Below are 27,504 nucleotides of genomic sequence, written 5' to 3' on the forward strand. Positions count from 1 at the left end.
AATGTATCATTTGTACATTTATTTATAAAAAATGTAGTTATTTGTTACATCTGACTGTGTAAAACCTAGCATTTTTCCCCCAGAAATGATTACTTGTGTCTCTGAAATGAAACCATCAAGTGATAGATTTAAACAAATACTTGTCTGTCATTGAACATGCCATGATTTGATAGTGAACAAACACACCAATCTCTTTCAAAAGTTCTTTAAATAATAAAAGCTAATTTCCCAACATTTCAGAAAATGTATATATAGTGTTTTTGGAATGAAAATGTTCTCATGGAAAGCCTTACCATCAGTCTGAGCAGTTTTACTGCATGTGAAACTAAAGTGACAACATGGTGTAATGACAGTAGGACTAAATAAATGAAGGGAAGTGTTTACTTAATGGAATTGACTATATATTGCCTCCTCATGCATGTACACACACACAGAGTCAACTCTACAGAGAACTAAGGCCTGTGTTTGATTGACTATGTTAAATGTCTTCCCGAGAGCATACAGTAAAGAAATGCAAATACATTTTCCAAATCTCATTCCACACAAGTGTGATTCGTAACACACCAAGACAACATAACAAAAACACTTCCCTGGGCTTTGTCCTCTGGAAAGCTTTCCTAAACACCAGCCGCGGTGAAGCTCTTTATCTTCCCTGGCCTGACACCTGGAGAAGGGCTGATGACAACAATAGCAGGTCTTATGTCTTTATTTGGGTTTGGTGCTGCAGGCAGAATCTTCACTAGGGGCCAGACAAAACGTGTCAGACATACCGTAGCTCAAGAGCTTAACTTTAATGCAGGTTTGACTCACCGATGTTCTGTAAACATAGACAGCATGCACTGGTGTGTGTGTGTCAAATTGGGAGAGAGAGAGAGAGAGAGAGAGAGAGAGTGTTTCAGGTGATGTGTAGCAATGTGTGTGTGTGTGTGTGTGTGTGTGTGTGGGGGGGGGGGGGGGGGGTGCTCTCTCCTTTTCAGATATAATGTCTGTGAAATGTTAAAACCAGGCCAATTTTGCATGTTGCCAAACACATCACTCTTGTTGTTTGACTACAGTAGCACAGTAGTAGCCTTGGCCTAAAATTCATAGCTCATGAAGAATTTCTATCACTATGTTCAGATGACAAATTGCCACACTGGTTGCTTGAGGATATAGGCTATCTTAGAAAATTGGCTCAGCACAGTCTGTTAGGATTTTGTTTTGTTGCACTCTATGCATTGAATGACGCCGAGCATGTCGCCGCCTAGTGGCGCACACGAACACAGCGCACAACACGACGACCGACACGATTTCACAACCAGAGTGGTAATAGTGTCAAGGCAGAAAGACCGTACCGCTACCCAGCGCCTCAACTCTCGTCTTTGTACCGGATTCTGCTGTCGCCGACTTTTCAATCTGTCTACCGATCTGAAGGCTGTAAATGCTGTCATCACTTCTGCATCCACCTACTCCTCTTGTGTAATCTTGTGTGATCTCAAGGCATGGATGTCACGGTGCGCCTTGGCAGGATAAAATATTGTAATCCGAATTGAGTAGGCTACAGTCTGCGAGGATTTAGCGCTGGTTTACACAATCAACTAACTTGACATTCAAGTTAAAGTGTAGCCTAGTGCAATTAAGCTGTGAAAAGTGGAAACCGACCTGACCGTAACTGCAACGGATATGTTTTGACTGGTGAGGGTCCGATTTCGGAATGAAGGCGGCTGTACTGACAGGGAGACGGCGGCCCTTCCAGCGGTTCTGCTGCTGTGGAGTTGGGCTTCTCGCGGTCATTTGGCTCGCACAGGTCGCGCACGTGACAGGTGAGTTTTTCCACAAGGAATAATGATGGGTACATTTTGCATAATGTCAATTAACGTATATTATTGCTTGTAAATGTGGGGTGTTTTTTAGCATCACATATTTTTTACTATTCCTTTTGAAGTTGAAAACATTTTAGGACATGTTTATATCTTCACAGATTGTATTATAATACCTAAGGGTGGAAATGATCGATCTGTCAGCTCATTCACATTCTTCATTAATTAAATTTACAATGAAATACTGCCATCGGCTAAATATGCAAGATTATTTAATTTCTCGCAAAATAATAATTATGTAACCATATTGATAATAGGCTGTATGGGATGAAAGAGAGAGATTTGGAACCAACATATTGGATGATTCCCTCCCATGTCCCATCCCCCAATATTCTGCACCTAGATTGTGCGTCACATTGAAACTTCAGCATCATTTTTTTGTTAACCCTTATTTTACCAGGTAAATTGACTGAGAACACATTCTCATTTATAGCAATGACCTGGTGAATAATTACAGGGGATGAATGAGCCAGTTGGAAGCTGGGGATGATTAGGTGGCCATGATGGTCAGATTGGGAATTTAGCCAGGACACTAGGGTTAACATCACTACTCTGATGATAAGCGCCATGGGATCTTTAGTGAGCACAGAAGTCAGGACACCAATTTAACATCATATCCAATAAACAACACCCAGGCAATGTCCCCAATCACTGCTCTGGGATCTTTTTCTTGTCTGTTTGATCCTCCAACTCTACTTCCAGCAGCATTTGGTCTCCCATCCAGGGACCAACTAGGGACCAACAGGGACTGACCCTGCTTAGCTTCAGAGGCAAGCAGTGGGATGCAGGGTGGTAGGCTGCTGGCATCACCCCCCCTGCTCCAGCCTGGTATCCTCACAGAACCTCTCATCTCAGGCAATCACCTACACAGAACCTCCTAGAGTCGAACCAATTACTCTGAGGGAACCCAGAGAATACATATCCCTATCAAGCATTGCATTAAGTAACATGAAGATGGATGATTGTAATTGCACCACAGTGAGAAAACAGATAAGCATATAAACTGTGTGTAAAGGGATGAGTGTATGAACTAAAGAGAACATTGATGGCATGCAGTTATTCATATCCTTTGTATGAACAGCGCACGGTCAACATCTTGCCCAATGGTACTCAACTCTTACACTACAAGGTCCAGAGACTGCTGGTTGTCTGTTCATCCTGATGATGAATTGCACACACCTGGTGTTCCAGGCCCAATTCAGTTCCTGATTAGAGGGGAACAATGAAAAAAGGCAGTGGAACTGGCTTTGAGGTCCAGAGTTGAGTTTGAGGGATCTAGCCTTTAGGGTCCATATTCTCTACAGACCTGGTTCTACTGCTCTAGATCTCCTGGTTTCCTCTCGGAGGATGGATTCAAATACTCAGCTATGAAACAACAGATGGTCAGGTAAAATTATTTAATCAAGAGGTGTGTGTGTGTGTGTGTGTGTGTGTGTGTGTGTGTGTGTGTGTGTGTGTGTGTGTGTGTGTGTGTGTGTGTGTGTGTGTGTGTGTGTGAGATTGTGTGGGCCAGTCCTGTGATTTTCAGGTTGAGAGAGTATGAGTTCATGTAATGAGTCATAGATTAAGCTATGACACAAACCTTCTGACAACCAGTGTTCTGATGTTTTTCATATTCTCCTTTAATAGCTGTCATATTCTTCAGTTTTCCCTACTAAACTTTCACTATCTCATAACTACCATCACTGTTGGTTAAGAGCTTGTAAGTAAGAATTTCACTGTAAGGTCTACTACACATGTTGTATTCAGAATTTCACGGTAAGGTCTACTACAGATGTTGTATTCAGCATTTCACGGTAAGGTCTACTACACATGTTGTATTCAGCATTTCACGGTAAGGTCTACTACACATGTTGTATTCAGCATTTCACGGTAAGGTCTACTACACGTGTTGTATTCAGCATTTCACGGTAAGGTCTACTACACATGTTGTATTTGGCACATGTGACAAAGTTTGATTTGATGCATTTAACCCATATATTAATTAATAGGCCTAATCTTTGGAAAAAAATATGAACAATTATTTAATGTATCTTTCTAATGGCAAATGGCAAGATGTGTATTACTGTATAAATGTATTAATTTGCCAAGTTAACCATACAGCATCATTCTAGTGGCAGGCCTACTAGTCGCTATAGTAGAGCAATTGTTCTTGAAGGCTTTTTCATTGATTGCCAGTTCCAGCTTAGTTCGAGGCTTGACCATGCAGATGCAGGATCTTCAATTGAGCCAGTTTGATAAAGCAGGAAAATCATCCTGCAGAAACAGGAAATGTGAACTGTTATGTGGATTATAATGAATTAACATTTTTGTAGGGGTTGATACATTTTTCCTTAGGGCAAATAAAGTCTGCAATTGTAAAGTGGAAATTATAAACTTTTGAAGCCTTTTTAAACCTTGAATACACTACAAGTTTAGATATCCTACTGTGCAGGAAAATTCTCAGCAACAATGCCTACAATGCACCAGACAGATCATCTTGAGGAGTGAACCCCACATCTTCTATAGAAAGAGACGAGACTCTTGCCAAAGTGTAGTCTTCGTCTGGGTCTGGGTTGGAGCCCTGTGTTCTGTGATGTGTGGTTGTGAGTGTGATAATGGCGGCACCGTCTGTGACAGAGGCCCATTTGAATTTCCTATTACCCAGGTTCCTCTTGACAGCTCCACATGAAAGCCTCCACATCCCCAGTCTCAGATCTAGTGCAACTCGTTGATTGGACTGTAGAGTAAAACAAAGCGGTAAGTGATCATGAAACAGACTGGACACAGAGAGCGATCAAGCAACCTCTTAAACAACCGGAGTAGAGGGTAATGGCCCCCACCTGGCTGGCTCTGGTCTGGTCTGGTCTGCTCTACTCTGGTCTGCACGGGCTCTGGTCTGGTCTGATCGGGCTCGGGCTCTGGTTTGCTCGGACTCTGGTCTGCTCTAATCTGCTCTGGTCTGATCTGCACATGTCTGCTCTGGTCTACTCTGCTCTGGACAGAGATCTCAGTGAGTGGCAGCAGTTATCTCTGTGTTTCAGGAGACAATGACACAGATACAGTACATCAGTGGAGGTCCTCACTGTTGATGCTGTCCTTCCATATATAGGGGTTAATAGCAGAAGTCCAAATAAAGAGATAGCCTATCAACAGAGAGATACGGAACAGGGATTTACTCCGTGAGGAGATTGCAGTGCTGACATGATGAATGGCTTATGAGTGTGCTCATAAAAGATGACATGATCTCCTCTGCTGACTCTCTCCGGTTGCTTCCTCCAGCCTGTATTTGTATTATCTGTAACATCTGCACTAAAACACAAAGCCTTTCAATGTTGTGTCCAATAAGATAGTGTTTTGTCTTTGGACCGGTCTTTTGATGAGTCTCAGTGCAATAAAATACACAAATTACAAATCAGTTGACTTACATTTCAATAGAGCCGGAGTCGTCTGGGTCTCAGCCAGAAGAGGGGGGTGTTCCAGTTCGTTCCAGACGCAGGCTGATGCAGGAGGAGTGGACAGAAGACAACCAGACACTGGACCTTCCTAGACCAGGTGAGTCAGCCTCACAGCCCCAAACATCTCTCCCACCTCAACCTCCACTGAAGGACCCTGATCCCCATTCTAGACAAAAGTGTATGTTCCCTACCATGTCCTCTGGCACACAGCTTTATATGATTGTCTCCTCAGAGAATAGCAGCTGACAGGGACCATTCAAACTGTATAGTATCTCTGTACTCAATAGTCTTCTCCTTAGCATTAGCTGATTAAGTACAGGAATAGGAGTATAGGAGCCCTACAAGTATAGGAGCCCTACAAGTATAGGAGCCCTACAAGTATAGGAGCCCTACAAGTATAGGAGCCCTACAAGTATAGGAGCCCTACAAGTCCTGAAGACACATCGATGCACAAACTGTCTGTTGACTAAATATTTATTTCCCAAACTGTGTGGAACACTTGAGGGGGCTCCAGGAGTGTCTAAGCTGTGTAGATGTGACTTAGTGTGTTAATGTGTGTGTGTGTGTTTTGGGAAGGCGGTTAGTGCTGTGTGTATATGCTGGTGAACCTTGGCTCTCCCCTGCGGGTTAACTGAAAAGGTCATGTGGGCCGAGGCTGCAGTGCAGTGGTTGTCAGGAATCGGTGCTCTGTAAACTGTGCGTCTCAAACTTGGCTGCCGGGCCAGAGGAAAGGTTCTGTCTGGAGGGGTTAGAGTGCCATGCCAGACTTGCAATGGAAGAATCAAGGAAATATATAAACAGTAAGTAAACACAGTGGAGGACATAGGGTAGAAGACAGCTAGGGAGATCTCTGCAGCAGGACGACAGGACTGAGCAATGCACAGTGTAGTGATTTCAGTCTGCGATATGAAAATGTATGAACTGCATTAGATACCACTATCTCCCTGACCTGCCACAATCGTTCTAGATTTACACTTGGCAGAAGATAACTATTAATGCAATATGTGCACCTGCAACACCAATAAAGCAAGCACTTGATGTGTGGTCTTTCTGTTACAAACAGACCTCCCTCAGTATCTTTGACAAGGACACAACTCCCTTATGAGTCATAAGGTAAATACAGGTTGTAGAACAATAGGCTGATGGATCTGTGGGCAGGTAGATGACATTAGGTCTTTCAGAGCTGCACTACTCCTAGGCTACAGAGCACAGGGCAGGCTACTCATCTTTATCTTCACGTAAATCCCCTATTCTCTGTTTACTGTAACTGCTAATGATTACATAATCCAAACGGCCAGCTCAGACAGACCTCTAGGAATATTATCTTGGGGATAGCCGCGGTTTTCCCGTCTATTGCTATATCTCACTTTATTTCTCCCTCTCTCAATCGCTCGCTCTTTCTCACTCCACCCCCCCCGCTGTATAACAAGACGGAGATGGCAGCGTCTGCCTTCAGTCGAGAACCCTTTGAGGCCAGCGTTGCTAAGCAACTGAATGCTACATTTTGAAACCCAGATAATTCTGTCTTTTAAGCATTCAAAGTGCCGAGGCAGAATGAACAACCAGATCGAGCTAAAAATAGACCAGGGGAAGAAGATAAGCCCATGCATTTTAATAAGGGCTCTATTCAATCCGCATCGTGGAAGTTCAGCGTTACAGTGTGATTGACAAATAAAGACAATGTTCCCGTATCAGTGGAGACTGCATTCATGGTAAATGCTGCAGATGTCGGCTCCATAGGAAATGACCTTTACATTTCTAGCGTGCTCTCTGTAACACTTCAACGATACAGATTGAATAAATAACGATGGCTTGTGTTTTTTATGCATTAGTTTTATTCGGCAAGCAACAGAGCCAGTCGGTTTGAGGATTATTTTTCCACAGAGATATTTTAGTGGCTACAGGAGAGAACTGAAAAAGAGAATCTGATAGATACTCTAATGATATTTCCTTTCAAAAGACCTTGAGTTTTGTCAGGGGAGTAATTTATTATGGCTGTCAAATAAAGCAAATGGCCACTAATGCAACTATTAAACATGGGAGTAGTTGTGTTTTTGTCTGAAGTCTTTGTAAATTGGGGAGAATATCCTTAGCTCCTATCCCGTCTCTCTAGAATCCTTGTTCTCTCTGAGTTCACATTGGTTCCTGATGATGACTTAAAGGTCCTAGGTTAAGGATGGAGATCACTCACCGACAGCTCTGTGTGTGGTTGTACATAAAATGTGGCTCACAGCTACCCGTCTTCATTTCAGATAGGGTATTAGTGGTGGAATTCTAATTGTTTTACTGCAGTAGTTTCCTTTGCTTCCCAGGCCACCAACATAACATTGAGACTTGACGCTTTAAGACAGTGGATAGTTCCATGTGATGTGTCTGAACAGGTGGAGTAATCTCCTGTGAGGGACTAAAGCTTATTGATTGTTCTCCCACTGTAGGTCTCCTGAGGATTTCTCAAATTATTTCAGCCAGTGTTTTGTCAGATAAAGGATGGTTATTGAGGTTTGGTGAGATTTGTGTGGTTGGATTGGCTTTGACTATTTTTGCTCTTGTCGGCCTTTCGTAACTATGTCATAAAATCAAATAAATGTTTTGATTCGGGATAAAAAATGCAAGGTTGTTGTAGTGAGGACCTCCCAAGTGGTGCAGCGGTCTAAGGCACTGCATCGCAGTGCTTGAGGCATCACTACAGCCCCGGGTTCGATCCCAGGCTGTGTTACAGCCGGCCGTAACCTGGAGACACATGAGGTGGCACACAATTGGCCCAGTGTCGTCCGGGTTAGGGGAGGGTTTGGCCGGTCGGGATTTCCCATCGTGCTCTAGCGACTCCTTGTGGCAGGCCAGGCGTCTGCAAGCTGACAACAGTCACCAGTTGTACAGTGTTTCCTCTGACACATTGGTGCAGCTGGCTTCCGGGTTAATAGAGCAATGTGTCAACAAGCAGTGCAGATTGACCCCTTCACCTGTCCTGAGTCTGTATGTGAGTTGCCGTGATGGGACAAGACTGTAACTACCAATTGGATACCACAAAAAAAGGGGTTTAAAAAAAGGTTGTTGTAGTGGTTTCAGTCTATGTAGTGGTGCTGTTTCTGTTGGTGCGTGAGACTACTTTGCTCTGTGTTTCACTCAATACCTTAGCTTGACTCCAAGATACACTGCAGCTTTTTCAATCAATAACATCTCTTTCTTTCCTTCCCTCTGCCTGCCATTCGGTCACACTCTTAAGTCCCTTGCGGCAGAGTGACTCAAGTGGAGATCATCTCACAGCTTTAGAGGTTTAATTTAGTTGGGGGTTCACTTTTAATCCGGACTGATATGGCATTAAACACACACTCAAGCATACTTATGGGTTCGCACACACGCAGGAACACACACATATTACATCACATGTCCATTTTGAACCCTTCTCTAGTTACTTGATTGAATAAGCAATGAAATTAAATAAGATCAAGCCCATTCACATTGTGAATAATGATAAGATCTAGTGTCTCAGAGAGAGATCTATGCAGGTTTGCATTTATTGTCATGAATCTTGCCCTTGAGGCAGCTCTGCAGAGGGGTTACTAGCTGTCATAGTCACTAAGTCACAAAATATGATTTAAACCTAACCCTAACCTTAACCACACTGCTAACCCTAATGCCTAACCCTAACCTTAACCACACTGCTAACCCTAATGCCTAACCCTAACCTTAACCACACTGCTAACCCTAATGCCTAACCCTAACCTTAACCACACTGCTAACCCTAATGCCTAACCCTAACCTTAACCACACTGCTAACCCTAATGCCTAACCCTAACCTTAACCACACTGCTAACCCTAATGCCTAACCCTAACCTTAACCACACTGCTAACCCTAATGCCTAACCCTAACCTTAACCACACTGCTAACCCTAATGCCTAACCCTAACCTTAACCACACTGCTAACCCTAACTTTAAATGAAGATCAAGACCATGAATTTCTACAATAATATAGCCATTTTTGCAGAAATCTCTCAGTTTTACCTCAAGCGTAAGATTAATGACAATAAATGTCACCCGGTGAGATTTATAGGAGACCAGACACACAGAGATGTAACACTAGTAGATGTAATAAGAGGGTGCGTGGTGCAGAAACACGTGAATGCTGCTACAACTCCACGCCCTCGCCCCGCCCCCCAGGCTGTGTATTTCATGGGCGCTGATTATGTCCTATGTTCAGTATTGGAAGCCAAGCTCAGATATAGTAAATCATCTTATGGCTGGTCTAGTCAATCAGCAGTCCTGTGACAAAAGCCTAGTAAAGGGAACGGAGGATGAGCATCCTCACAAATACAATTCCTAGCCAACACTGTCTCGTATGCTTTCGCTCTCTCAGACCTCTCCTGAGGGTTGGCAAGGAAAAATACATATTTTTAGAAATTTCTCTCCAGAGCTGCCTGTCATTTCTTTTTTTCATATTTCATAAGCCAATACCATGGTAAACACCCATTCCCCTCCCTCCCCCTTTCTCACCATTCGCTCAGCCGTCATTGGCTTACCACCGCCGCCCGTCAACAAACCACAGTCCCCAGGGAGAGGGTCTCCATGGCAACTGCTTTCACCGAAGCAACCCATCAAAACGTTCATCTGAGACGCGTGTTTCAGCACGGCATTTACATAGACACGTTCAACTGGGGCCTTGTGTATTGGGGCTACATGTCCTGGGGACCTGGGGAAGGATCCAGATCTGACCTGCTTTCCAAAACACAGTTATAGGATAAGGAAAACAGAAAATGATAATAATACCACAACTACAGCACAGATGTCCTCACACTGATAAGATGCAGATGTGTACCCACGTTCTTTAGTGAGATGCTGCCTCACTCTTTCTTATGATAATCTGACAGAAAGTTGACATGCTAAACTGGGATGGTTTAGTGAACAGGTCCTGCCCCAGTGCAACAGCTGGCCAGAAAATAAAATAAGCTCCTTTCCCCACAGTTCTCTGGGAGGTGGAAGTACAAGCCGAGCAGAGGCAGAGAGAGGGACCCTCACCCTCTGAGGCTCAGATTCAGAATGTTGATTACATCGCTAGATGTACATTAGATAACCATATGTTGTACACATACACAATATAGAAGGGCATTGTATAGAAGCACACTGTCATCATACAAACCTCTAGACCATATGGCATCCTCTCCTCTCTGCCTCACACTACAGATTCAAGGATCAAAATCGAATAGCCTTGATCACATGAGAGGTGTGCTCTTCTAATCTACAGGGAGAAGCTTCAGAATGGCATGCTGTCATAGAATCACAGCACAGCTGATGGCGTGTAGTGGGCATACTGTGTAGTATATGTCATGAAGCCTATGTTTGGTAGTGTGTGTCATACATCATGTGATGTGTAGCATGTATATTATAGGAAGTGTGTTTGGTGTAGAATGAGTCGTGCAGCATGCGTCAGACAGCGTGCATTGTGGGACTGGCTGTATAAGCTACCCAGGGCTGCCTGTCTCAGAGCAGCAGGTCTATTAATAGGTTTGGGCTCCCCAGTTGTTAAAGTTCATTTTCCCCTGCGTCTGAGTACTGATTTAGCAGCAGTGCCCTGTGCTCTCTAGGCTGCAGCCTCCTCTCCTCTGCTCGTCGCGCTGGGGGGAACCGAGGGGAAGCTTTCACTAACACTCTCACATACGCCTGAGGACTGGAGGAGCAGGAACCAGCTGTTCCACACACCTCCTCATCAGAGCTCTGCTCCTCTGCTCCTCTCTCTCTACACGGCCCAGGGGGGCAGAATCTGCTAGCCTGTACAGGTGTCTGGCTGCGTGGAGGGAGCAATTCCATAAGAGATCAGTTATTAGGCTGCTGTGTGTCAGGCTGCTGTGTGTCAGGCTGCTGTGTGTCAGGCTGCTGTGTGTCAGGCTGCTGTGTGTCAGGCTGCTGTGTGTTAGGCTGCTGTGTGTTAGGCTGCTGTGTGTCAGGCGGATAAGTATGATTTCTTGGAGTCTGAGCCAGATCCTGACGCTTAGCTGCAGCAATTCCTTTCGGACCGTGGAGGAACAAACCTTCAAGGTGCCTCCTTCAGCTATATACTGTCAAAGACTCCAGTTACCCAAGTCATAGACTTTGTTTTTACACTGCTGCTACTCGCTGTTTATTATCTATGCATAGTCAATTTACCCCTATGACTAACCTGTACCCCCACACATTGACTCGGGTACCGGTGCCCCCTGTATATAGCCTCATTATTGTTATTTTATTGTGTTACTTTTGGGATTTTTTACTTTAGTTTATTTGGTAAATATTTTCTTTACTATATTTTCTTAAAACTGCATTGTTTGTTAAGGGCTTGTAAGTAAGCATTTCACGGTAAAGTCGAAAACTGTTGTATTCGGCACGTGACAAATACAATTTAATTTGATATAGCATTGTATTCCTTCAGAAAGGATTGGACCTGGAAAGCAATTTGGTGAAATTGTCATTCATTCTTCCAGAAGGCCTGCTGTGTTATTACGATGCGTGTATCTGTCCTTTATCATAAGAAGGATGATGATACAGGGACAGGAAAGCCATGTCATTACAAACCAATGTGGCAGTTTGATGACGCTGTTCTGCTTTTGGTCTTGAGCGGCATGACATCCATTTCGTCAGATTAGCGCAAGACTCTGATTTCCTTCCCCCTCTGCTGTTGTTGTTGACTATCCTTTTCCACCTCCATTCTCCCCCCCCTATCTCTCTCTCGTCTCTCGACTATCCTTTTCCACCTCCATTCTCTCTCCCCCCCCTCTCTCTCTCTCGACAGAGAGAGGTAGGATCTGTGTCTAACTGTGTTGTACTGTTCTCTCTCCCTGAGCCATCCATGAGTTTCCAGAAGACATCTTCACCAAGGAGGAGCTGAAAGGAGGAGCAGTGCTGTTACATGTGCTGTGTGTGAGTGTCCCATAACACACAACGCAGAAAACACACCTGTTTAACACACCTCACAAAACAACCATGATACCACGATACTGCAGTTTTGCAGCCACACCCTTAGTGCAATTCCATCTGTTCAGATGTTTCATAATATAATTTATCTGCCAATCATAGTGAAGTACACCTGCCTAAATGAACTGAATAACTTAAACACTTCCTTATCACATCCTTACAGATTGTATCTCTATTTTCATCTCTCGCTGTATCTTTTAGGCTATCTACATGTTCTATGCTCTTGCTATTGTCTGTGATGACTACTTTGTCCCTTCCCTGGAGAAAATATCAGAGGTGAGAAAACCAACAACACCAATTAACGTACAGGATACAGGAAGGTACAGGATACAGGAAGGTACAGAATACAGGGAGGTACAGGATACAGGGAGGTACAGGATACAGGAAGGTACAGGATACAGGGAGGTACAGGATACAGGGAGGTACAGGATACAGGGAGGTACAGGATACAGGTAGGTACAGGATACAGGGAGGTACAGGATACAGGGAGGTACAGGATACAGGAAGGTACAGGATACAGGAAGGTACAGGATACAGGAAGGTACAGGATACAGGGAGGTACAGGATACAGGGAGGTACCGGATACAGGAATGTACAGGATACAGGAAGGTACAGGATACAGGGAGGTACAGGATACAGGGAGGTACAGGATACAGGGAGGTACAGGATACAGGGATGTACAGGATACAGGGAGGTACAGGATACAGGGAGGTACAGGATACAGGAAGGTACAGGATACAGGAAGGTACAGGATACAGGAAGAAGGAGGCACCATGTGCTGCTTTTTATCACTACATTATTACTACTTTTAGTTGACACATTTAAAATATAAACTTTGTGCAAGACAGGCTGAAGAGGATTTCTGTTATCATGTATTTCTACAAAGACATAGTGCTTCTTGATCATGTATTATGATTGTGTGAGAATGTTCCCCTTGTCTCTGTCCCTGTCAGAACCTGCAGCTCAGTGAGGATGTGGCAGGGGCAACCTTCATGGCTGCAGGAAGCTCAGCACCAGAGCTCTTCACGTCTCTCATTGGTCAGTTCTTAATCACTCTGTATTTCACCTCATATTTCCTGATATCAGTGGCCAATATTGTGTCAATGAACACTATACATTATGCCCAACACTGACTGATACAAATGGCCCATAACTTTCACCATCTTGCCATGGATCTTCAAACCATCCAAATGAACATGTTTGTGTATCATGTAATGCCACACATATCCATATGATGTCAGCAGAGTCAATATGAATAGTCTTTCATTCTACATCAACGTATAGAACACATTGAGATAACCGTTGGTTTCATCCACTAAAATGTAATTGTCACCTACAGCCCCTCCCACACCTCTCTTTTCATCTCAGGTGTGTTCATCACTAAAGGAGACGTGGGGGTCGGCACCATCGTGGGCTCAGCGGTCTTCAACATCCTGATCATCATTGGTGTTTGTGGCATCTTTGCGGGCCAGGTACAGACCTGCCAAAGACTACACACCTTATGGTCTTAACAGTGTAGCTAGCTATGGCTGAAGAGCTCATAAATACATGGAAACTTATTTTAGAAATTATTCTACACTTGCACTGGCTGAGTGAACCTGAGGACTTCATCTTGATTTAGCTGTGTGTTGGTTGTCTGTTAGTGGAATCTCTCTCTGTGTGGCTCCTCCCCCTCTGCAGACGGTGGTTCTGACGTGGTGGTCTCTGTTCAGGGACTCCACCTACTACATCTTCTCTGTGCTGGCTCTCATCCTGGTGAGCCAGACAAGGGAGGGAGGAGGGGAAATTAAGACCACACAATCAAATGCATTTAGAGATCAGTATATAGTAGCTTACTTGTGCTCTACAATTACAGTGCTGTATAATCTGCCTGTACATAGTGAAATGATGGCATGAAATGCAGCTGTGACTATTTTAATGTGTTAACTTTCTCTTTGTAGGTTATATACGATGCAAAAGTTGTCTGGTGAGTTTTATCATGATTAATGCTGCCAAAGGTCTCAATGTTACACGTCAGAATTGTAAAAGTACAGTAAAATAGCAGTTTGCAGGTTTTAGGTGGTAGTTGAACTGTTTACTGGTTCTAGGTGGTAGTTGAACTGTGTATTTCTCTGATTGAGCTGTTTACTGGTTTTAGGTTGTAGTTGAGCTGTTTACTGGTTTTAGGTGGTAGTTGAACTGTGTATTTCTCTGATTGAGCTGTTTATTGGTTTTAGGTGGTAGTTGAACTGTTTACTGGTTTTTAGGTGGTAGTTGAACGGTGTATTTCTCTGATTGAGCTGTTTACTGGTTTTAAGTGGTAGTTGAACTGTTTACTGGTTTTAGGTGGTAGTTGAACTGTGTATTTCTCTGATTGAGCTGTTTACTGGTTTTAGGTGGTAGTTGAACTGTTTACTGGTTTTAGGTGGTAGTTGAACTGTGTATTTCTCTGATTGAGCTGTTTACTGGTTTTAGGTGGTAGTTGAACTGTTTACTGGTTCTAGGTAGTAGTTGAACTGTTTACTGGTTTTAGGTGGTAGTTGAACGGTGTATTTCTCTGATTGAGCTGTTTACTGGTTTTAGGTGGTAGTTGAACTGTGTATTTCTCTGATTGCAATGTTTACTGGTTTTAGGTGGTAGTTGAACTGTTTACTGGTTTTAGGTGGTAGTTGAACTGTGTATTTATCTGATTGAGCTGTTTACTGGTTTTAGGTGGTAGTTGAACTGTGTATTTCTCTGATTAAGCTGTTTACTGGTTTTAGGTGGTAGTTGAACTGTTTACTGGTTCTAGGTGGTAGTTGAACTGTTTACTGGTTTTAGGTGGTAGTTGAACGGTGTATTTCTCTGATTTAAATGTTTACTGGTTTTAGGTGGTAGTTGAACGGTGTATTTCTCTGATTGAGCTGTTTACTGGTTTTAGGTGGTAGTTGAACGGTGTATTTCTCTGATTGAAATGTTTACTGGTTTTAGGTGGTAGTTGAACTGTTTACTGGTTTTAGGTGGTAGTTGAACGGTGTATTTCTCTGATTGAAATGTTTACTGGTTTTAGGTGGTAGTTGAACTGTTTACTGGTATTAAGTGGTAGTTGAACTGTTTATTGGTTTTAGGTGGTAGTTGAACTGTGTATTTCTCTGATTGCAATGTTTACTGGTTTTAGGTGGTAGTTGAACTGTTTACTGGTTTTAGGTGGTAGTTGAACGGTGTATTTCTCTGATTGAAATGTTTACTGGTTTTAGGTGGTAGTTGAACTGTTTACTGGTATTAAGTGGTAGTTGAACTGTTTATTGGTTTTAGGTGGTAGTTGAACTGTGTATTTCTCTGATTGAGCTGTTTACTGGTTTTAGGTTGTAGTTGAGCTGTTTACTGGTTGTAGGTGGTAGTTGAACTGTGTATTTCTCTGATTGAGCTGTTTACTGGTTTTAGGTGGTAGTTGAACTGTTTACTGGTTTTAGGTGGTAGTTGAACGGTGTATTTCTCTGATTGAGCTGTTTACTGGTTTTAAGTGGTAGTTGAACTGTTTACTGGTTTTAGGTGGTAGTTGAACTGTGTATTTCTCTGATTGAGCTGTTTACTGGTTTTAGGTGTTACTTGAACTGTTTACTGGTTTTAGGTGGTAGTTGAACTGTGTATTTCTCTGATTGAGCTGTTTACTGGTTTTAGGTGGTAGTTGAACTGTTTACTGGTTTTAGGTGGTAGTTGAACTGTTTACTGGTTTTAGGTGGTAGTTGAACGGTGTATTTCTCTGATTGAGCTGTTTACTGGTTTTAGGTGGTAGTTGAACGGTGTATTCTCTGATTGAAATGTTTACTGGTTTTAGGTGGTAGTTGAACTGTTTACTGGTTTTAGGTGGTAGTTGAACGGTGTATTTCTCTGATTGAAACGTTTACTGGTTTTAGGTGGTAGTTGAACTGTTTACTGGTTTTAGGTGGTAGTTGAACTGTGTATTTCTCTGATTGAGCTGTTTACTGGTTTTAGGTGGTAGTTGAACGGTGTATTTCTCTGATTGAAATGTTTACTGGTTTTAGATGGTAGTTGAACTGTTTACTGGTTTTAGGTGGTAGTTGAACTGTGTATTTCTCTGATTGAGCTATTTACTGGTTTTAGGTGGTAGTTGAACGGTGTATTTCTCTGATTGAAATGTTTACTGGTTTTAGGTGGTAGTTGAACTGTTTACTGGTTTTAGGTGGTAGTTGAACTGTGTATTTCTCTGATTGAACTGTTTACTGGTTTTAGGTGGCAGTTGAACTGTGTATTTCTCTGATTGAAATGTTTACTGGTTTTAGGTGGTAGTTGAGCTGTGTATTTCTCTGATTGAATTGTTTACTGGTTTTAGGTGGTAGTTGAACCGTGTATTTCTCTGATTGAACTGTTTACTGGTTTTAGGTGGTAGTTGAACTGTGTATTTCTCTGATTGAACTGTTTACTGGTTTTAAGTGGTAGTTGAACTGTTTACTGGTTCTAGGTGGTAGTTGAACGGTGTATTTCTCTGATTGAAATGTTTACTGGTTTTAGGTGGTAGTTGAACTGTTTACTGGTATTAAGTGGTAGTTGAACTGTTTATTGGTTTTAGGTGGTAGTTGAACTGTGTATTTCTCTGATTGAGCTGTTTACTGGTTTTAGGTTGTAGTTGAGCTGTTTACTGGTTGTAGGTGGTAGTTGAACGGTGTATTCTCTGATTGAAATGTTTACTGGTTTTAGGTGCTAGTTGAACTGTTTACTGGTTTTAGGTGGTAGTTGAACTGTGTATTTCTCTGATTGAGCTGTTTACTGGTTTTAGGTGGTAGTTGAACTGTGTATTTCTCTGATTGAGCTGTTTACTGGTTTTAGGTGTTAGTTGAACTGTTTACTGGTTCTAGGTGGTAGTTGAACTGTTTACTGGTTTTAGGTGGTAGTTGAACGGTGTATTTCTCTGATTGAGCTGTTTACTGGTTTTAGGTGGTAGTTGAACGGTGTATTTCTCTGATTGAAATGTTTACTGGTTTTAGGTGGTAGTTGAACTGTTTACTGGTTTTAGGTGGTAGTTGAACGGTGTATTTCTCTGATTGAAACGTTTACTGGTTTTAGGTGGTAGTTGAACTGTTTACTGGTTTTAGGTGGTAGTTGAACTGTGTATTTCTCTGATTGAGCTGTTTACTGGTTTTAGGTGGTAGTTGAACGGTGTATTTCTCTGATTGAAATGTTTACTGGTTTTAGATGGTAGTTGAACTGTTTACTGGTTTTAGGTGGTAGTTGAACTGTGTATTTCTCTGATTGAGCTATTTACTGGTTTTAGGTGGTAGTTGAACGGTGTATTTCTCTGATTGAAATGTTTACTGGTTTTAGGTGGTAGTTGAACTGTTTACTGGTTTTAGGTGGTAGTTGAACTGTGTATTTCTCTGATTGAACTGTTTACTGGTTTTAGGTGGCAGTTGAACTGTGTATTTCTCTGATTGAAATGTTTACTGGTTTTAGGTGGTAGTTGAGCTGTGTATTTCTCTGATTGAATTGTTTACTGGTTTTAGGTGGTAGTTGAACCGTGTATTTCTCTGATTGAACTGTTTACTGGTTTTAGGTGGTAGTTGAACTGTGTATTTCTCTGATTGAACTGTTTACTGGTTTTAAGTGGTAGTTGAACTGTTTACTGGTTCTAGGTGGTAGTTGAACGGTGTATTTCTCTGATTGAAATGTTTACTGGTTTTAGGTGGTAGTTGAACTGTTTACTGGTATTAAGTGGTAGTTGAACTGTTTATTGGTTTTAGGTGGTAGTTGAACTGTGTATTTCTCTGATTGAGCTGTTTACTGGTTTTAGGTTGTAGTTGAGCTGTTTACTGGTTGTAGGTGGTAGTTGAACGGTGTATTCTCTGATTGAAATGTTTACTGGTTTTAGGTGGTAGTTGAACTGTTTACTGGTTTTAGGTGGTAGTTGAACTGTGTATTTCTCTGATTGAGCTGTTTACTGGTTTTAGGTGGTAGTTGAACTGTGTATTTCTCTGATTGAGCTGTTTACTGGTTTTAGGTGTTAGTTGAACTGTTTACTGGTTCTAGGTGGTAGTTGAACTGTTTACTGGTTTTAGGTGGTAGTTGAACGGTGTATTTCTCTGATTGAAACGTTTACTGGTTTTAGGTGGTAGTTGAACTGTTTACTGGTTTTAGGTGGTAGTTGAACTGTGTATTTCTCTGATTGAGCTGTTTACTGGTTTTAGGTGGTAGTTGAACGGTGTATTTCTCTGATTGAAATGTTTACTGGTTTTAGGTGGTAGTTGAACTGTTTACTGGTTTTAGGTGGTAGTTGAACTGTGTATTTCTCTGATTGAGCTATTTACTGGTTTTAGGTGGTAGTTGAACGGTGTATTTCTCTGATTGAAATGTTTACTGGTTTTAAGTGGTAGTTGAACTGTTTACTGGTTTTAGGTGGTAGTTGAACTGTTTACTGGTTCTAGGTGGTAGTTGAATTGTTTACTGGTTTTAGGTGGTAGTTGAACTGTGTATTTCTCTGATTGAAATGTTTACTGGTTTTAGGTGGTAGTTGAGCTGTGTATTTCTCTGATTGAATTGTTTACTGGTTTTAGGTGGTAGTTGAACCGTGTATTTCTCTGATTGAACTGTTTACTGGTTTTAGGTGGTAGTTGAACTGTGTATTTCTCTGATTGAACTGTTTACTGGTTTTAAGTGGTAGTTGAACTGTTTACTGGTTCTAGGTGGTAGTTGAACGGTGTATTTCTCTGATTGAAATGTTTACTGGTTTTAGGTGGTAGTTGAACTGTTTACTGGTATTAAGTGGTAGTTGAACTGTTTATTGGTTTTAGGTGGTAGTTGAACTGTGTATTTCTCTGATTGAGCTGTTTACTGGTTTTAGGTTGTAGTTGAGCTGTTTACTGGTTGTAGGTGGTAGTTGAACGGTGTATTCTCTGATTGAAATGTTTACTGGTTTTAGGTGGTAGTTGAACTGTTTACTGGTTTTAGGTGGTAGTTGAACTGTGTATTTCTCTGATTGAGCTGTTTACTGGTTTTAGGTGGTAGTTGAACTGTGTATTTCTCTGATTGAGCTGTTTACTGGTTTTAGGTGTTAGTTGAACTGTTTACTGGTTCTAGGTGGTAGTTGAACTGTTTACTGGTTTTAGGTGGTAGTTGAACGGTGTATTTCTCTGATTGAAACGTTTACTGGTTTTAGGTGGTAGTTGAACTGTTTACTGGTTCTAGGTGGTAGTTGAATTGTTTACTGGTTTTAGGTGGTAGTTGAACTGTGTATTTCTCTGATTGAGCTGTTTACTGGTTTTAGGTGGTAGTTGAACGGTGTATTTCTCTGATTGAAATGTTTACTGGTTTTAGATGGTAGTTGAACTGTTTACTGGTTTTAGGTGGTAGTTGAACTGTGTATTTCTCTGATTGAGCTATTTACTGGTTTTAGGTGGTAGTTGAACGGTGTATTTCTCTGATTGAAATGTTTACTGGTTTTAAGTGGTAGTTGAACTGTTTACTGGTTTTAGGTGGTAGTTGAACTGTTTACTGGTTCTAGGTGGTAGTTGAATTGTTTACTGGTTTTAGGTGGTAGTTGAACTGTGTATTTCTCTGATTGAGCTGTTTACTGGTTTTAGGTGGTAGTTGAACTGTTTACTGGTTTTAGGTGGTAGTTGAACTGTGTATTTCTCTGATTGAACTGTTTACTGGTTTTAAGTGGTAGTTGAACTGTTTACTGGTTTTAGGTGGTAGTTGAACTGTTTACTGGTTCTAGGTGGTAGTTGAATTGTTTACTGGTTTTAGGTGGTAGTTGAACTGTGTATTTCTCTGATTGAGCTGTTTACTGGTTTTAGGTGGTAGTTGAACTGTTTATTGGTTTAAGGTTGTAGTTGAACTGTGTATTTCTCTGAATGAACTGTTTACTGGTTTTAGGTGGTAGTTGAACTGTGTATTTCTCTGATTGAACTGTTTACTGGTTTTAAGTGGTAGTTGAAATGTTTACTGGTTTTAGGTGGTAGTTGAACTGTTTATTGGTTTAAGTGGTAGTTGAATTGTTTACTGGTTTTAGGTTGTAGTTGAGCTGTTTACTGGTTTTAGGTGGTAGTTGAACTGTGTATTTCTCTGATTGAACTGTTTACTGGTTTTAAGTGGTAGTTGAACTGTTTACTGGTTTTAGGTGGTAGTTGAACTGTTTACTGGTTCTAGGTGGTAGTTGAATTGTTTACTGGTTTTAGGTGGTAGTTGAACTGTGTATTTCTCTGATTGAGCTGTTTACTGGTTTTAGGTGGTAGTTGAACTGTGTATTTCTCTGATTGAACTGTTTACTGGTTTTAGGTGGTAGTTGAACTGTTTACTGGTTCTAGGTGGTACTTGAATTGTTTACTGCTTTTAGGTGGTAGTTGAACTGTGTATTTCTCTGATTGAGCTGTTTACTGGTTTTAGGTGGTAGTTGAACTGTTTACTGGTTTTAGGTGGTAGTTGAACTGTGTATTTCTCTGATTGAACTGTTTACTGGTTTTAGGTGGTAGTTGAACTGTTTACTGGTTTTAGGTGGTAGTTGAACTGTTTACTGGTTTTAGGTGGTAGTTGAACTGTTTATTGGTTTAAGGTTGTAGTTGAACTGTGTATTTCTCTGAACTGTTTACTGGTTTTAGGTGGTAGTTGAACTGTGTATTTCTCTGATTGAACTGTTTACTGGTTTTAGGTGGTAGTTGAACTGTGTATTTCTCTGATTGAACTGTTTACTGGTTTTAGGTGGTAGTTGAACTGTGTATTTCTCTGATTGAACTGTTTACTGGTTTTAAGTGGTAGTTGAACTGTTTACTGGTTTTAGGTGGTAGTTGAACTGTTTACTGGTTCTAGGTGGTAGTTGAATTGTTTACTGGTTTTAGGTGGTAGTTGAACTGTGTATTTCTCTGATTGAGCTGTTTACTGGTTTTAGGTGGTAGTTGAACTGTTTATTGGTTTAAGGTTGTAGTTGAACTGTGTATTTCTCTGAATGAACTGTTTACTGGTTTTAGGTGGTAGTTGAACTGTGTATTTCTCTGATTGAACTGTTTACTGGTTTTAAGTGGTAGTTGAAATGTTTACTGGTTTTAGGTGGTAGTTGAACTGTTTATTGGTTTAAGTGGTAGTTGAATTGTTTACTGGTTTTAGGTTGTAGTTGAGCTGTTTACTGGTTTTAGGTGGTAGTTGAACTGTGTATTTCTCTGATTGAACTGTTTACTGGTTTTAAGTGGTAGTTGAACTGTTTACTGGTTTTAGGTGGTAGTTGAACTGTTTACTGGTTCTAGGTGGTAGTTGAATTGTTTACTGGTTTTAGGTGGTAGTTGAACTGTGTATTTCTCTGATTGAGCTGTTTACTGGTTTTAGGTGGTAGTTGAACTGTGTATTTCTCTGATTGAACTGTTTACTGGTTTTAGGTGGTAGTTGAACTGTTTACTGGTTCTAGGTGGTACTTGAATTGTTTACTGCTTTTAGGTGGTAGTTGAACTGTGTATTTCTCTGATTGAGCTGTTTACTGGTTTTAGGTGGTAGTTGAACTGTTTACTGGTTTTAGGTGGTAGTTGAACTGTGTATTTCTCTGATTGAACTGTTTACTGGTTTTAGGTGGTAGTTGAACTGTTTACTGGTTTTAGGTGGTAGTTGAACTGTTTACTGGTTTTAGGTGGTAGTTGAACTGTTTATTGGTTTAAGGTTGTAGTTGAACTGTGTATTTCTCTGAACTGTTTACTGGTTTTAGGTGGTAGTTGAACTGTGTATTTCTCTGATTGAACTGTTTACTGGTTTTAGGTGGTAGTTGAACTGTGTATTTCTCTGATTGAACTGTTTACTGGTTTTAGGTGGTAGTTGAACTGTGTATTTCTCTGATTGAACTGTTTACTGGTTTTAGGTGGTAGTTGAACTGTGTATTTCTCTGATTGAGCTGTTTACTGGTTTTAGGTGGTAGTTGAACTGTGTATTTCTCTGATTGAACTGTTTACTGGTTTTAGGTGGTAGTTGAACTGTTTACTGGTTTTAGGTGGTAGTTGAACTCTGTATTTCTCTGATTGAACTGTTTACTGGTTTTAGGTGGTAGTTGAACTGTTTACTGGTTTTAGGTGGTAGTTGAACTGTTTACTGGTTTTAGGTGGTAGTTGAAATGTTTACTGGTTTTAAGTGGTAGTTGAACTGTTTACTGGTTCTAGGTGGTAGTTGAACTGTGTATTTCTCTGATTGAACTGTTTACTGGTTTTAGGTGGTAGTTGAACTGTTTACTGGTTTTAGGTGGTAGTTGAACTGTGTATTTCTCTGATTGAACTGTTTACTGGTTTTAGGTGGTAGTTGAACTGTGTATTTCTCTGATTGAACTGTTTACTGGTTTTAAGTGGTAGTTGAACTGTTTACTGGTTCTAGGTGGTAGTTGAGCCGTGTATTTCTCTGATTGAGCTGTTTACTGGTTTTAGGTTGTAGTTGAACTGTTTACTGGTTTTAGGTGGTAGTTGAGCCGTGTATTTCTCTGATTGTAGGTGGGAGGCCGTGCTCCTAATGACCATGTATGGAGTTTACATTCTTATCATGAAGTGAGTATGCTGAAACACCTCTCACAAGAGTCCTCAATCCACAGAGCATGTAGCTAGTGTCTGCTTGTGCTGTTTCTCATATGACAGCTGTTTTGTGGTTTCAGGTTCAACTCCCAGATCAGGGGATGTGTGCAACGTCGGTTTGGGGGCCCGGGTCAGTGCTGCCTTGTCAGTGAGGGACTCAGAGACGAGGAGATGGCAGAGGACGGACTCACCTGTAACACCAACATGGTGCTGCTCAGGAAAGGTCTGTCTGGATTGGAGCTCCTTTCAGCTCTCACTGTCTGAGTGTTAGAAGCTGTGGCTGTTATTCATTTGTTGTTACATTACAAGTCTCACAGTGCATTATAACAACATCATAAGGCATTATACCTGCCTGTTGGCTTTAGGTAAAGTGTTACCCCTCTTCCCATCCCTCCCTCACCTTGCAGGACAACCCCAGGGTCAGGAGTCTCCTCCGGTGGTGATGGTGGACGAGCTCCTGATCCTCAACCCCCACCAGCTGTCCTTCTCCGAGGCCGGCCTGCGCATAATGATCAGCCCCCACTTCTCCCCTCGCACCAGGCTCACCATGGCAGGCCGTGTGCTCATCAGTGAGGTATTGGACTCAGACTGGAGGAACATCAACAAGGGGCTACATTAGCCACTATGGAGAACTAATGTGCACTCTCACTCTCTCTCACATTCTCTCTCGCTTTCTTACACAGAGACAGAGGCTGATCAGGAGTCCCAACAGCCAACTGGACGGGGAGGCCAGCCCAGCGGCAGGGGGCACCCCTCTGAAGGGGTTGGGCTCTGGAGGTCTGGAGAATGGGGGCAGTGTGGAGAAGCAGACCCCTGACGGGGCCAGGGTAGGAGATGCAGGGGGGGAGAAGCCAGGAGCGGAGGGCTGTCATGCTGAGGAAGAGGAGGATGATGATGATGGGCCATTCAGGCCTCTGCATTGGCCAGGTGATATAACAAAATCTGAAAATACTCTGGATACATTCAGTAACATTATAAAATGTGGGGTAGGTGCAACGTAAGACAAAACCAATTACAAGGGTTTGAAGTATCTCTAAGTGGCCACTCGCCTCTCCAAAGTGTGCACAGTTCCAACGCAATTTCAATGCACTATGACTATAAGGTGCTTTTTTTTTAAAGCTTTCCTAGCTGTGAGAAACTAGAGCAAGCACACTTGTAGTAGTTGAATTTGGAACACAACCCTGCATCCCCGCCATCACACAATTACGGTTGTTGTTTTACGCAATCCAAAAACGATCCATTATAAATCGCAACCTGGGTCAGGTGGGCATGATTTGAAAGCATGTTCTATTGACAACATGACTTAGTTATGAAATATGATCTTGTTAGGCTTGTGTTAGGCTTTCACAAGGCCTAACAAAACAGATGGTAATTTTGGTGCTCATAGAGAGGAGTCATGAGTGCAGTCAGGTGCGTGTGCAACGGTACATTTCCTTCAACATACTGTTCAGAAAAACCACGGGTATGACGCCGTGTCATCTTGTAACATCAAACATAGTGATCATAAACGTTGACACGGTATTTGACATGAGTTTTAGGATTTGAAAATGTGCACATTTATTGAAAAAGTACACATTTGGACTCGCAGGTGTTTGGATTGCTTTTCTGGCATCAACGTGGAATTTATTGTAATCCTCAGTGCCTCATCTCTCAAAGTACATTGAGTCATCTTAATATACAGCATTTCCCTCACTTAGACAACAAAAAATGTGTCAAAGTTGCCCAATTAGCGGAAGGGATGGGAGCCACTTCTTGTCGTGCGCGGTGCTCAAGTTCAGAACAGCTGTCAGTCAAAACCAATACAGAGCTGTGAAGCACAGAGCCAGACCTCTGACATCATGTATAACAAGTTACTGTACAGTCACTGCTTTCCAATTTTAGCGCTTATTAGTGCCCAAATCTGCCATTTTAATCCTGTATACGGGTACGAGTGTAAAGGGCTACGGACAATTTCCCTGACGTTCGCTGAAATTGCATTTGAGGAAAACAAAGTGGGTGTCGGCTCTGGTATGTTCTGGTCTGTGACCGACAGTATATTGTTGTTCATGTGTGTATGGCAGGGGGTTGCTGTGCGCGGGTCAAGTGGCTGATCTCGTGGCCCCTGGGCCTGCTGCTGTACTGCACTGTGCCTAACTGTGTGTACCCACGCTGGCACCGCTGGTTCATGGTCACCTTCGTGGCCTCCACCCTGTGGATAGCCATCTTCTCTTACCTCATGGTGTGGATGGTAAGGACCCACAGCAGAGCCGTAAGGCCATATTGGATGTTCCAGGAGTTGTAGGATAATATTGAGAGGGTGAGTGTGTGTGGTGTCTCTGTCTCTGATCTAGCTGTGTGTGCCCACCAGGTCACCATCATCAGCTACACACTAGACATCCCAGACTACATCATGGGCATCACCTTCCTGGCAGCGGGCACCAGTGTGCCAGACTGCATGGCCAGCCTCATTGTAGCTCGGCAAGGTACCCGTCATCCTCTCTTTTCAACTTCCTCTCATCTTCAGATTCCTGACCAGCCTCTTGACGTCCTGGTGGTGTAGTGTAGACTGCTTTAGTTTGACTTTACCCCCCCCCCCCCCCCCCCCCCCCCCCCCCCCCCCCCCTCCTCAGGTATGGGGGACATGGCGGTGTCTAACTCCATTGGCAGTAATATCTTTGACATCCTGTTGGGGCTGGGTTTTCCCTGGGCTCTGCGCACTCTGGTGGTGGACAACGGATCATTGGTGGGTTCATTAAACCTCTCTCTCTATGGACATTTAACAATCATTGACATCTGACCCCTCTCATCCTCCTCTTCCTCACAGGTTTACATCAATAACAAGGGCCTGGTGTATTCTGTCGTCCTGCTGCTGGCCTCTGTCTTCCTCACAGTAAGTGTGTGTGCATGCGTTCCTGTCACCATCAGTTACTGTTTCACTAGACATCTGGTTCTTAGCATCATTTAACCACATAACAGGCCATATGCCACACGCGTATCACAATTATATTGGTGTTTCACTTTTTACAAGTCTTTTCTTACACACCACAAACACAGTATGATCATAGTTTTACTGGTATTTAAGGTTTTTACAAGATATTTGTTATGGACCACAAGCAGGATGCCGGCAGACAAGACAGAGTATAGTACAGTCTTTCTGGAGCAGGGTGTGGTTCCGGTGTTATGAAACTGATGGTTTGTACCATTGTGGCTACCACAGCTCCAACTAGTTGTCGGGGATTAAAGTTGTTGACAACTGTAGCATTTTTTAGCTAAGCCTAACTATAACCCTTTTCCTTACCTATACCTCCATCACCTAACCTGCCACATTAGTTCTCCTAACCTGCCACGTTTGTTCTCCTAAACTACCAAGTTAGTTCTCCTAACCTGACACATTAGTTCTCCTAACCTGCCACGTTTGTTCTCCTAACCTACCACGTTAGTTCTCCTAACCTGCGACGTTAGTTCTAACCTACCATGTTAGTTATCCAAACCTGCCACATTAGTTCTCCTAACCTGCCACATTAGTTCTCCTAACCTGCCACATTAGTTCTCCTAACCTGCCACATTAGTTCTCCTAACCTGCCACGTTAGTTCTCCTAACCTGTCACATTAGTTATCCTAACCAACCACGTTAGTTCTCCTAACCTGCCACGTTAGTTCTAACCTACCATGTTAGTTATCCAAACCTGCCACATTAGTTCTCCTAACCTGCCACGTTTGTTCTCCTAACCTACCACGTTAGTTCTCCTAACCTGCCACGTTAGTTCTAACCTACCATGTTAGTTATCCAAACCTGCCACATTAGTTCTCCTAACCTGCCACATTAGTTCTCCTAACCTGCTATTTAAACAAACCACCATATCAGTGCTAGACAAGTTCATTGTGTGGCTCCATCTATTACGCAATCACCCAGTCATAGCCAAGCTATTCCTTTCTTTACCTCATGCAACTTTTCTTTCCCATTTCCATTAAACCCCTCTCCATCTGCCCATCCCCTGTTCTCTCTTCACCTCCCCCTCTTCCCTTCTTACCTCCCAGGTCATGAGTGTCCATCTGAACCACTGGAAGCTGGACCGCCGTCTGGGCCTGGGGCTGATATTACTCTATGCCATCTTCCTGCTCTGCTCCATCTTCTTTGGGCAGATGTGAGGCTGACGCTGGGGTCGAAGGTCAACCCTGATTTGCCTTCCTGTCAGCTGCCACGTCCAGGAGTCCTCTGTCTCCCTGACATACTCTGTCCTAAAGCCAAAAAAACCCAGCCTCAGCTACATTGTGCTACAGTTAACATGTGATGTTCCACAAACAGGATATCCTTGGGTGACATTGTACACAAATACACACACACGTTTTACTATCCTTGTGGGGACCTACAATTTTCCCTAACCCTAAATAGCCTATGTCCACAAGGGAGAATTTTCCTTGTGGGGATTTCCGGATAGTTAGTTAGTTAGTCAGTCAGTCTCTCACACACACACACGCACACGCACACGCACGCACACACACACACAAGTTGTGTTCTTCTATCCTTGTGGGGACCTAAAATACATTTCCATTCAAAACACTATTTTCCCTAACTCCTAACCATAAACCACCAACCCCTTACCCTAATTCCAACCTTAATTGTAACCCTAACCATAAATCCTAAACGAGGGACAATTTTCCTTGTTTCACTTGTGGTGACTCTTGGGGATTTTAAGGTCCCCTCAAGGATAGAAGAACCTACACACACACACACACACACACACACACACACACACACACACACACACACACACACACACACA

At 42.4% G+C, this 27,504-nt stretch overlaps 1 protein-coding gene across 4 annotated transcripts; it reads left to right on the forward strand.

Moving 5' to 3' along the window:
* Nucleotides 1–1,290: 1,290 nt before the first annotated feature.
* LOC110510009 (sodium/potassium/calcium exchanger 3) lies at nt 1,291–27,504 on the forward strand. Of its 4 annotated transcripts, XM_036967573.1 has the most exons (18): nt 3,088–3,246; nt 4,507–4,598; nt 5,277–5,393; nt 12,109–12,185; nt 12,441–12,515; nt 13,193–13,277; nt 13,608–13,711; nt 13,920–13,994; nt 14,180–14,205; nt 22,664–22,717; nt 22,822–22,964; nt 23,149–23,315; nt 23,425–23,668; nt 24,802–24,968; nt 25,089–25,203; nt 25,351–25,463; nt 25,545–25,610; nt 26,759–27,503. In XM_036967573.1, the coding sequence occupies exons 3-18, from the start codon at nt 5,342–5,344 to the stop codon at nt 26,867–26,869; spliced, it is 1,674 nt and encodes a 557-aa protein (XP_036823468.1). In that variant the 5' UTR covers nt 3,088–3,246; nt 4,507–4,598; nt 5,277–5,341; the 3' UTR covers nt 26,870–27,503. The 4 variants fall into 4 exon arrangements, 3 of the variants coding, with proteins under 3 accessions (XP_036823466.1, XP_036823468.1, XP_036823467.1); XM_036967571.1 differs by lacking the exons at nt 3,088–3,246; nt 4,507–4,598 and adding an exon at nt 1,293–1,802 and having other exon boundaries at nt 26,759–27,504; XM_036967572.1 differs by lacking the exon at nt 4,507–4,598 and having other exon boundaries at nt 3,089–3,246.

Source organism: Oncorhynchus mykiss, chromosome Y (genome assembly GCF_013265735.2).
Source record: "Oncorhynchus mykiss isolate Arlee chromosome Y, USDA_OmykA_1.1, whole genome shotgun sequence".
Classification (NCBI taxonomy): domain Eukaryota; kingdom Metazoa; phylum Chordata; class Actinopteri; order Salmoniformes; family Salmonidae; genus Oncorhynchus; species Oncorhynchus mykiss.